The sequence below is a fragment of the Erpetoichthys calabaricus genome, chromosome 2 (genome assembly GCF_900747795.2).
Source record: "Erpetoichthys calabaricus chromosome 2, fErpCal1.3, whole genome shotgun sequence".
NCBI lineage: Eukaryota > Metazoa > Chordata > Cladistia > Polypteriformes > Polypteridae > Erpetoichthys > Erpetoichthys calabaricus.
Genome location: NC_041395.2, coordinates 121,136,675 through 121,149,528, shown reverse-complemented (window position 1 = coordinate 121,149,528; position 12,854 = coordinate 121,136,675). Strand labels below are relative to the sequence as shown.

The following is a 12,854-nucleotide window of genomic DNA, read 5'->3' as shown; positions in this document are numbered from 1 at the left end:
ATAAAAGCTTACTTATGTTGATGCAAAAGAATGTATAAATTGAAATTATTCAGTTACTTACTTCAGCCTCTTTACATTCATTCATAATGACTGTAGCCTCATCTTCAAGCTTTTTTAAAGACTGTGTAAATTCCTCTATTGATTTATCACAGTCAACAATCTCCTGATTTGTGCGAACAACTGTATCTTCAGCTTTCTTAAAATTTCTGCAAGCAAATAGATCTATGAACATTCATACATTCAAAACATACCACAAAACAAAATTGAACATTGAAGATTCAAACATAATATTTAATATCTTGTATTTTATTCACCAGGATTCATACTGTATATTTCAATGACACTAAAATGCACGTTAATTAAAAACCATTGTTTTAAAAAGTAATTAACAGATTCCATATTAAACTGAAATGATCTACTGTTGTATGGCTACATCGACTATAAAAAAAATCAAAAAATTAATGGTAGAGATGAAAACAAACTAATCAAAATTTTGTGTTAGTACCTTCCAGCAGTCTTAATAGCAACCTGTGCCTTGGTTATTACAGATGTACTTTCATCTATTTCTTTATTGACTTCATCCAATTTATCCTGCTGGGCTTTGCACTTGTGGTTATTGATATCAACAATGAGCTTATGGAGTCTTTTGACTTCTGCTTCAACTTTACTAGCTTTGGCAGCAGCATTCTCAAAATCTGCAAGAAAAAACAAATTGTTAATTAACATAAATACAGGTCTACAATCTACATAACAAGTTTTCTCAAAACCTTTGAAGATAAAATATGATTCACTTTAGTAAATGTGCCACTGGTTTTGTATTACTCCACTGTATTAGATGACATGATTAAAAGAAACTAACCATTGTTATAATGGGAATAGTCAATATCTCACTAATGATCCACGTAAACACATACAATATAAAATACTACTTAAAGTGCCATAAATCTGGAAGAAGACTGGTTTCTCCTCTCATTATGTTTTGCCCAATTTTTTTTATATTAAAATATAAAATTCCAGTTAAAAACTTAAGTAGTAAAATCACAAATCAAAAGATGCTTGTATTACTTTGTTTAAATTATATGAAAATGTGTAGTGTATATGTAATAGAGAAATTGCCAAATCATGTTTACTAGATGAACACCTTTTTACTTTCTCGAATACAAAGTATAGGGAAAGTATTGGAATCCTCCAAAAATTCCATTTGAGATTTTGATAAATCTCGATGTTTTAGGCCTCCCGGAGTCCGACAATACAATTTTTGGAATTATGTCTGTGTGTGTGTAAACATAACTTGAGTAAGCTTTCACTTAGGTCAACCAAATTTTGCATACAAGTATTAGGCACAAAACATAGATTTCTATCAATTTTTGGGCTATTTCCATTAACAGAAGTGATACTTTACCTTTTCTTCATGCAGCTGCTGAGTCCGATTTTTTCAACTTTACTTTTATAATAATTGTTCAATATATTAATTTGATTTGATGTTGATGGTTCTTTAATGTACAGGATATAAAAATATAATCATTGTCTTGCGGTTTACTCCTCAAATATCCATCCCCATATCCGAGTATATGAGTAAGTCTAGGGGAGACCACTCCTGATTTTTTTGTTACACATTTGTGCCACATCCCTTACTCTGGTTCACTTAACAGCAGGAGATGATGTCTGAAGACAGAGATGGTGACATGCTGGCATGAAAGTATAATCAAGGTGAAGAAGTTTTAGAACTAGTCTGCCAATAATTATAATCGGCATTGTTCAATCGCCGTCATATATGATTGATGAACTTTCTGCTCTTATAGATGGTCAAGGAACAAACAAGTACTTTGGCATTTAGAGTTTTACAGATAGCTTGCTTAAACCTGATCAACTAGACACTACAAGACGAATTTCATCTTATACAACAAGACAAACCAGGTATGGGGAAAAGAAAAAAAAAAAAAAAAAACAGGAGTGGGACTGGTTATCTATGTAAATGAGAAATGGTGTAAAAGGGATATGTTGCAATTAAAACTAAAGTTTGTAATTCAGATGTTGAAATTCGTCCCAATTTTTTTGCCCGGGGGATAAGTTACATAATTCTTATTAGGATTTTATTGTGCTATTGTTTAGTTTCCTCTGACAATTCTGTGATGCTACAAGTTAAATTAATATTAACTCATATCTGATTGATCACATTATTCTGCTCTCAAAACATGCACAAATCTTTTTGAGAACTAGCCCTGTAATGGGATAAATGTAGCAATAACAAAAGCCCGTGTGTTGGTCTTGTCTTTTTAAAATAACTAGGGGGCTCTGTCCCCTGCTTGCCAACCCCTGAGTGGGCCTAAGCGCTAGACATTTCCCGGATCTGCTGCTTGCGATTATTCATGCTGTGCTTTTGGATAAACATGAATATCAACTCTGATATCTGATAACTCTGATATCTCTGTCTTTCGGAACTATTATCGCTGACAATTCATCACATGTTGGTTTATTATAGATGCGAGCGTTTGGACTCATATAGAAATCCAAGAAAACTTTTGTCCATGTTTTTCAGATAAATTTTGTGTAAAGTGTGATACTTTTGGATGTATGGATTTGTATCCATTATTGGCTGTAGAATTTCTAATATGTCCAATCGTTTAACTCTTTCAATTCTATGTTGCATCGCTTCTCCGTGATCATAAATATAAACCTGACCAAATTGTGGTTTCTTTGAAATTAAACTTGTAGTAGCTCTGTCATATCACCTATGTCCATATATTCAATCTCTTTTCGCTGTTCCGTTATTTTACCAAGTAATAATTTTCGTTTGTTAGCGCTAATGTGATCTTTACTATCAGTTTTTTTGAGACTTTTGAATTTTAGTACTTTCATAATATCTAACCTGCTTTGCATGTGTATCGTGACAACATTTTTGAATCGCTTTACGACCTCCTACTTTGCCTTCTACTCTGTCTTTTCTTCTTCTATGGGTTGTCTTCTATTTCCAACCCCACTTGGACCTGTTAGGTTTTAAATTCATCTCTTGGCATAAAGTCTCATGGGATGTGAAATTCCATCTCTGAAAATGTCTTGTCCCAAGATTTTTTTTATATAATAGAGAGATAAGAAGTATGATTCCTGCAATTGTGCACTGAAATTGCTCTGATCTGATGATTTTCCTTTACGGTGCCATACCATTACCGAGACAATATTTATTGAGGAGTTTTTAGGTACATTTTTCTTATGTATTTTTGTGACCTTCAAAAGTTATTTGTCTAGTTGCAGTCATGCATGAATAAAAACTTTCACTTAATACTACCAATACCACGCAAAAGCTAGTACCATTACTTTTTCTAAACTGCCATATCAACTTGGTAACAAAGTATTAGTTCTTGCAACATCTCTAGTATGTACGGACATTAAAAGTATCACTATTAATTTCTCATATAATGACTCAATTTTTGCTGGTAGCATTAAAACTGTAAGGATATAACTCTAACCCTGAACTAAATATGTAATTTAGAAAATGGATGGATAATTGCAATCAATATAGAGGTAACTCTGTACAAGGATATCAAAAGCAAAATTAAACACATCGCAGTAAGGTAATAACAAAGGTGTGCTTACACAAGGATAATAAATTTCCATGATATGTGGAGAGATGTGCAGTTTGTCCTCTTCGTTTGAGCTAGGTTTGGATTAATTCAGATGATAACATCTCACATCTGTAGAATTCATACCTTGCACACTTTGAAACTGCTCCCATTTATCTATTTGAAAGTGGAAACTCACAAAGGCATGGAGGAATTTCAGGGCAAGGTCAAAGACGGTGCAGATTGAGGATACCATACTGATCTGGTACGCTGCCTTGAAAGCTCTTGCTATTAATGTAAAATAATTACATGTTTATGCCATTACTTCCTTCAAGTTGTGTTTAAGTTGAATAGCACAATTAGATATTTACTGTAGAAAACGTATAAGGCAATTCTATGTAATAATCAGTGCAAAAACATAATTGTTGCATTCTTTGTGCTGCCCAAGTTTCATATCTGATACATTATAGTCACCATTTAAGCTCTGTAGTGCTCCATGTTATGTGGCAAGTTAAGTGTTCTAATTAGTATGATAAAAATGTATCATTACCACACGATATTTAAGCACAGTGTGCTTCACCTTCTCCGTATCAGAATATATTGCATCCCCAAATACATACCACTTTTTAGAGTTGCCACTGTTGTTTCAAGTTGTTTTTGTTTGGTTTTGTCTGGTACAGCAGCTACAACATTTGCTTCTAGCTCTTTCATCTGTGTCTTCAGCTGAAGCTCTTGCTCAGACATGCTCTATTAAAAATAAGATAAAACACTCCTAAATCAGGCCCACATACAAATAACATATCTAAAGGCATTCAAAGACCCCAAACAAACAACACCTACTTAATTAAACTGAAAAAATATAAATACCTGAATGCTAGCAGTATACTTCTCCAAAGTGTTCTTCATTTCCCGAATATTCTGCCTCAGGGTGTGAACTTTTTCTTCAAGATGGACCTTTTGTTCTTGGCATGCCTTTGCAGCTGCAAAGTCTTTCTGAAGTTCATTCTCCATATTGTCCAACTGTTGCATGCAATGGAAGAGAAGGAAAGTGACAGAAAAAGTAGTTTTAGTAAATTCTAAACCATACAAATAAAACTAGATTGTTTAAAATTTTGCACAAAAAATAAGTTACAGAACAATTCATACTCCAAGGTCAACCAGTAGAAATATGTAAACCATACCACTTCATTAGTTCTTCATAATGCTTAATGATCTTGTTACATGTATTTTTAAATGTTAAAATATGAATAATTAAGATTGTGTAGGAAGAGTTATTTCAAAGGAATAAATGAATGCTGACCATAAATCCAATAAGTGGTGCAGCTTAGGAAGCTCTAAATTTAATTTAAACTATTTTTTCCTCTGCTGTTTATATGCAACACAAAGAACATCAAAAGCCATCTTGAATATCTAATAAACATACATTGTTTTTTATAGCAAACAAGCTACTGTAGCAATATTTTAAAAATCCAGCTACTGGATACACCAGTGTTTTACAGATCCGCAGCAGTCCTGAGAGGATGGATATTCTTTAAAATAAAAAAATTCAGATTTTTTGAGCGTTTTATATTGCTTCAAATAGTTGGCCTATTAATAAATGTACCTAGAATTGTTCTGTAGTTGTTGCATGACAGTAGTTCTGTATGAGCATAGTTATAGACTAGTTCAGCTTTTCTTAGGTGGTGTATTACAGAAGCAGCTATTACGTGATTTTGGGGGTGGGGGTGGGGGGGTGATGGGTGGGAAAATCAGGGTGCAGTTCAAGATAGTGGGCCTTAAATGAGACTGTTAGTTTTACAGTAGCTGAACCAGAGTCTCCACACTAGGCTGTGTTTCAGTTTGATCCCTCCATCTCAAGTCACTCATGCAGGGAGCCTGCACTCCTGTCTTGTTCACTTGACCTTGTTATCCTATTCAATGTTTCCTGCCCGTCCCAATTCTTGCCTTTGGGGTCCAAGGTCACAGCTCCATCTCAATCCATGCCAGGATGGATACTGCCTGGGAACAATGCACCAAGATTAGCGGATATTTACAAGAGACACCATTGTACCATGCGAGTCCTTTTCTTTCTGAAACTTTCAAAAGAAGTCTGCAAAGTCTCCCATTCTCTTTCTCCCTTACTCTCTTCATCGCTCATATCCACCCCACCAATGTTAATATATTTTTAATTTTGGTAAACTTGTTTGCTGTATCATAATTTTCAGAACAGTTTCAGAAATTAGTATATTCTTCTGCACTAATCAGCTAAGACGAGAAAAGATAAATGTTAATTATTAGTAATAAAAGGAATTCACACAACATTTTATTTTAGTGTTTTAATATTAGTCAACAGTGGAAAGCTTCTGTTTCACAGAGAGCTGCCAGTGTTTGGTCATCTTTACCCTTCCTTAACCCTTTAACCGCCAACTCCCTAAATATTCCCCAAGCCAGGCGAAATCTGAACAATTTTTGTTTTTTTACTTTTTTACATTTTTTTTTACATTTTTTACATTTATTCAAGCAGTATTGACCACTAAATGTTGTGCAAGTTACCAGTGTATACACGAAATCTATAAATGTAACCTGAATTCTCAGCTAAGCAAAACATCTTGATACCAAACCGTGCCCTTTTCAATGGTAGATACTGTCGAAACTGTAAGCGGCCCTTCCACGACAATAAACTTTCATCAACTGCAACTGACGGTCCTGGCATGTAGGGCAACTGAAATGCTTCAAATAAATGATCAATCAAAGGACGTAGCTTGAACAAGTGGTCGCGGTTTGGATCTTTCTTATCTGGCTCGTTTCTGTTGTCATTCAAATGAAAGAATTTCAGCAGCAAAGAGAATCGGTTACGTGTCATGACAGCTGCAAAAATAGGTGTTGCATACATAGGATCTGTAGACCAGTACATCTCAATATCTGGTTTTCTGATTATTCCCATCAACATCAAAATCCCAATGAATTTTTTCATTTCGTTTTCATCAGTGTCAAACCAAGCACGAACACGGGAATGTGGAGGTAAATTGGGATTTTTCTCAATAAACTGTGCTGCATACAGATTTGTCTGATGAACAAAATGTCTAATCAAATCAGGTGACACAAACAGCTCATAAAACTGCTCAGCAGTGTAATTGTTTACATCAACAATAAAGCCACACGTTCCCTCAAACGAATGCAGAAAAGGTAGTTCACCACGGGCAGCAGCCCAGCTGAGATGCTGGGGATACACCCACTCAGCGCCGTCATCCGATGCGTCTTCATTCACAATATCATGCAGCGCACGTTGCTGCTCATCACTGTCACTAAAATCTTCTTCAGAACTGCTACAATCATGATCAGAACTGTCCAAAATCGCCTGCAAAGCCTCACTTGAAGTCAGTTTACGTTTCGCCATATTCACAGCTGTTACATGCGAATCACGTCACATGACCGGCCAAAACAACCACAGACTTGTCGAAATACAACGTAGTAATAATACCCACGCCAAACCGTCAGTTATACTACTTGCCAGGCATTCATATAACCACAGGCAAATGTGCCGGATAATTCCGGCAGTATGGCGTTAGCATTAAAACAGCGGTGCCGGATATATCCGGCAGAGGGCGGTGAAGGGGTTAAAAAATACACAGAGGAACAGGCAGAACCTAGCAGCAAGACTGTGCAGCCTATAAACAGGCTCAGCCTTTAAGTTAACGTGGAAACATTTGTATTTTTCTTTTTATGACCTTAAGATAACTGCAACCTGTGGGGTGGTATCGGGATCATAACACTGCATCCTTGCCCTCAACTTCTGATTCAAATAGATTTGTAGTTAAATGTGACAGTGAGAATTACAACAAGCCATGCAGATTATGCAGATAATCATAAACCAGAATAGTAAGGTGTTGTATTGGGAGCATGCACTAATAGTACGTTGCCACACAACAAACCACCTGGATTGGGACCAGAGTGCAGGTAATCATAAAACATTAAGTAGATTATATTTTCTTCCAAAACCCCAACACCACATCTCTTTCCAACTTAGTTTCATCTTATCATTGTGGTGGAGGTGCAATGCCAATTGACTTAAAATGATACATTGCATTGTTTAATTCTAATAAGTCAGAAACGGGTTATGTTTTACTATGCTACAATTTAAAACAGAAATAATTAAAAACATATAAATAAAATTATTTAGTCTTTCAATTGATTGTGTCAATAGCACCTAGTCTCTTTGGATAAAAAGGGAACTCTAAAAATGAAAAGTAAATCATCAAGTGCACTGTTTAACAAAGGCTGGGAGCATGCACCAATAGTGCGTTGCTCCACCCACAACACAACGGACCCACCTGGATTGGGACCCGATTGCAGTAAGTGACACTTCAGTATAACACTGGAACAGTTTGAGTCCAGTCCCAGTCCGTGACAATATTTCTTTATTATGAGGTCATTTGTAAGGTGTGAGAAAAGACTATTGCTGAACGAAATGCAGTTTTAAAATATATATAAACAAGTCAATAAACTGCAGAATTAAAAAGGAAGTTTACACTTTATTTACAGGCTGGCATTTTTCAGCATTTAAGATTTTTAGCTAAGCTCATGAGCAAAAGTGAAATTTCTTAGCTCTAAAATAGCTCTTTTTCTTTTTTTTTACCATTTTAAATGTCAATTAAATTTGACAAACTGATGACTAGTGCCTTCATTTTGCTTATGTTACTAAAATGCATTCAAATGCTGCCGCTTCTTTTGGTCACTTATTTTCAAGTACACCTGCTTTGTTTGTGGGAGATGTGCAAATTTAAAATGTTTCATTAGCCTAGAAAACAGGCACTCTTTCAGCCATCACAAAATACCATTCCATTTTTAAAATTAAACTGGTAAAGCATTTAACAGACAAAAAAAGAAAAATAAATGAGGCTGGATAATCCTATGGCAATTATACTCCTGGCTGTATAACAGCAGTAATATACCTTAAATGGTACATATTATATGCCAATTTATGCAGATAAATTGAATTCATTAATGTACCCATCTGTAAGGATACATATGTAAGCACTAACGTATTTATTCATTCACTAATCCCATAAACTGCATCTTACTGCAAATCATTAAAATTAGAGTATATGACAAGTTTTTCAATGAAATTTATTCTTCATATTTAAGTCAAAGATTATAAAGATAATATAGTCGGTTTTAACAATTTCAAACTTGTGCTCACAGCACCTGAAGTATATACTTGACACAAAGTGCTTTGGGGTGATTTAAAAACTAACTCTTTTAGGGCTAATTTTTTTTTTTTTTTAAATTTATTTTCTCCCAGGGCTGAATATTTTTTGCAAAAACTAACTTTTTTTTAATAAAACAACAAAAAAGCAATGGTTTAACATATCAAATCAACAAAAAATATTTACTTTTGACAAATGTTTACTGTCTTGCATGTTGTATGAGCCTGCATACTATACAATTTCACATACATATCACATACATGTTACATAGCAAAGTCCTGCAAAGTATGATATTGCTCAAAGCAGCCAATTGCATGCCTTGCCACATTGCACTGCTTACAATATATGTGTTGCACTAGTGCCTCCTTTTCAATTGTCTGTTGCTGCACTCTCTCACATATATTGTTAGTGTGTACTATAGAGAGACAAGTCACCCGTTTGACATCGTGCCATGGCACTGCTACCAAGTTTTCTGCCCGCATGAAAACCGGATTGTCACCTCTTTTCATCTTCAGCCTGTCTGGCTTCAGCTGTGAAGGCCTGTGTCTCCTGTTCAACCTCACTGTGCCACAAGCTCCAATTCCCCTGCTCTGTAGCTCAATGAACAATTCTGGTGATGTATAAAAATTGTCCATGTACTCAACATGACCCAAATGTTCATAGCCCCGAAGCAGCTCCAGCACAACCTCACTTGTCAAGGGACAATTCTCTTTGAAATACTTTCCTGTATATGTAATTACTTTCAGGCAGAAACCAGTGTTTGCTACTGCCAATACAAAATCCTTTACGCCATACTTTGTGGGCTTGTCTGGCATATATTGGCGGAAAAAAAGGCGTCCCTCGTCTTTTATCATAGATTCATGAACAGACAAACCACGGCCAGGCTGATAAAATTGTTTATATGTTGGTTCCACAATGTCAAGCAGGGGCTGAACTTTATACTGTACATGGAGTTATAGCCTGGCTCACCCCTTGGGATTTGCTCCTGGTTATCACAGAAGTGAATAAAACTTTGCAGCAGCACGTACCTATCATGTGGCATAACCTGCCCAAAGCCACCAGGGGTCAAAACACGTTTGGACCAATGCTCCCTGAAGTTATATCACCAGTCTAGTCCCATCTCTGTTTGTAATGCCACAAAGCCCTTCATCTCGTCTTTTGTTGTGGGTTTCCACTTTGAAAAATGAGAATGCAGTGCTAGTGTCACCCGCGATTCAAAAAATTGCTCTGCATACCTGTTTGTCTCGTCTGACAGTAGCTGAAAAGCAGCATCAGGAGAGAGCAGCTTGAAGTAGTCCAGCAGCTGGTAATCTGTCGTGTCCAACAGCAAGCCATGCTGGCTTGTGCAGTCCGGTAGACAGCTGGCTCCCATGGATCAATGTCTGGGTATTCCTCCCACACAAACTTTGCCGTAGGTGCATCAGCTGCACAAATGCGCTCAGCTGGCAGCCGATCAGCTGATGCCAGTTCCTCACTCTCTTGCTCAATCTCCTGATCACTGTCAACAAAATCAGATTCTGATAAATCAGAGTCCGACTCAGCAATAATGCGCAAAACATCGTCTGCTGAGTATTTTCTTTTCTGCAATCGTTTCACTCCCTCGTGAGATGTCGAAGTCATCTTGCCTTTGTTTACATTTCGTAACTCACACACACACACAAGGATTACATGCAGAGTCAATGAGTCTAACATTCCTCCAAGCAAAGAGGGAATGCCTGTGACGTAACAGTGAGTTTTTTTGCCATTAACAGCTGATTGTCGCTCTCTACCCCTGGATGTCGACTTTTGTCAAAATGTGCCTTCAACCCCTCCTGTCGACAAAAGTTGACATCCGCCCTAAGAGAGTTAAACCTGCTAAAATGGTATGTTAAATTTTAATTTAAAATATGCTCATTTGAAAATCTATGCTTAAAACTTTCTTCATCCATCCATTATCCAACCCGCTGAATCCGAACACAGGGTCACGGGGGTCTGCCGGAGCCAATCCCAGCCAACACAGGGCACAAGGCAGGGAACCAATCTTGGGCAGGGTGCCAACCCACCGCAGGACACACACACAAACACACCCACACACCAAGCACACACTAGGGCCAATTTTAGAATCGCCAATCCACCTAACCTGCATGTCTTTGGACTGTGGGAGGAAACTGGAGCGCCCGGAGGAAACCCACACAGACACGGGGAGAACATGCAAACTCCACGCAGGGAGGACCCGGGAGACGAACCCAGGTCTCCCAATTGCGAGGCAGCAGCGCTACCCACTGCGCCACCATGCCGCCCCTTAAAACTTTCTTTTCATTCAAATTTACCAGGAAAACCTAATACTTAAACACAATAGCAATACGTATTGGTAATCCGTCATCTTTACTGCCTGCGCATCAGTATCGTTATCAGTCGGACCCTCGTAAGCAACCAGAGAGAGAGCGCTGTCCATTTAGCCGAGACATAAGCAGCTGCTTGTACTTCCCAGCATCCTAAGTATACCTCACAGTTGTATTGTCAAAGAGAGAACTCTTTGGAGCAGAAGGTCACACTGTTAGTGATCCCCCAGGAAAACCTGCACATCACTGTTGAGGGAATCACTTGACAGATAGTGGTGGTTTTCGTGCCTTTATTATGGATTTCCCAACTCTATGAGGTACTGGTTCATTTTCAAAAATTAAGGTTGTTTAAGCATAAGATCAACATACTGTACATATCTGTGAGTATTTGTGTTTTGTGATTTAAAGTACAGCAATATTGCTTTACCATCATTTGAAACATTTCATGGACCAAAAAAAAAAAAAAATCAGGTTACAAATGTAGGCAGGAACAGAGCTCATTTGTAACCTGTTAACTGCCTATACTAAGGGCAGAGACCTACTTCGGAACAAGCCACTGGTTATAGCATTACAGCAAAGAGACTAGGAATTCCACTATTGTGATAAAACAATGCTAACTGGTGCAGATAATCACATCTATAGCATGGTGTTTAAAGTAGAGAAATGCCTTTTAGATAATTCAGCCAATACAGAAAGTCATTGTGGTGAACTTGGGAGATATTCAAGTAAAAAATATGCACATAAAATAGTGAACACTTACTTCTTCCTGTGAAACTTCATACACCAATGATGATCCCATTCTTCCCTTCATTACTCTGCCTCCACCACCAGTCATAGTGCCTACACAACAGTACTGAGAAATTACTCAAATTGAAGTGAATTTTCTCATCACACATCCATCCATCCTTTGACCCATTACACGGCTACAGGAAACGGAAGTTAATTCTACATGAAACAGTCCATCACAGGGTACACTTCTGCATACACCTAAATGTTATACAGCATGGAAATAAATACACTAGTATTAAAATACTTACCAGTTTGCTCTATGATCTGTCCCAATAATGTAACAACTCGCCATCGTTTATCTTTCTGAAAGGCCAACCGAGTGGCATGCTCCAAGTTATTACACACAAGAGTATCGCGCAAAGCGAAATAAAATGCAGGCATATATTCCTTATATTGTACTTTAATGATATCAAAAAGTCTTGGAACATTTTCTGGGGTCTGAATCTTTCCAATGTTTTTTTCCCAAACTTTCATCTATTTAAAGAAAAAAAAAAATAATTCTTGAAATGTGTACTTGAAACAAGCCTAATGTATTTAATAGAATATTTTAAAAGACATTTATGTAAAGTTCTACATCTGTTCAATTAAAGTATCAAAATAAGGATTAATTATAATAAAATGAGTAAATTACAATTAATGATTTCACCTTAGATAAGTGATTTTTTCCTGAGGTTACTCAAACAATAGCTCCTAACCCTAATTTTTAAACCTTAAAGAGCAAGCATTATCATTTGAGCTTCATCTCTCAGTCCTGTGTTAAGAATATCAATCATGGCAGAAACACTGTTAGCTAGCATTTAAGAAGGCAACATTGAAGTATCAAATAATTAAATTACCTTATCCAGACCAATAAATGTAGCAACACCCACTTTTTGATTTTTGAGGAAATTCACACAAATTTGAGCAGTATCAATAGTATCAACAAGAATACTATCCAGAGCTCCACAACTTGATGATATAGCAACATCATACTTCTCATCTATTGCTCCAAGGTCTCC

General features: G+C 36.8%; 1 protein-coding gene across 1 annotated transcript in view; it reads right to left on the bottom strand.

The window, feature by feature from the left end:
- Window positions 1–12,854, bottom strand: part of smc4 (structural maintenance of chromosomes 4) — a 56,921-nt gene that overhangs the window by 21,387 nt on the left and 22,680 nt on the right. The window contains exons 13-19 of the mRNA XM_028794454.2: window positions 12,693–12,854; window positions 12,105–12,330; window positions 11,828–11,907; window positions 4,428–4,580; window positions 4,181–4,307; window positions 506–695; window positions 62–206 (exon numbers count right to left, since the gene is read on the bottom strand). Coding sequence (XP_028650287.1) covers window positions 62–206; window positions 506–695; window positions 4,181–4,307; window positions 4,428–4,580; window positions 11,828–11,907; window positions 12,105–12,330; window positions 12,693–12,854 — 1,083 coding nt within the window. The remainder of the gene's footprint in view (window positions 1–61; window positions 207–505; window positions 696–4,180; window positions 4,308–4,427; window positions 4,581–11,827; window positions 11,908–12,104; window positions 12,331–12,692) is intronic.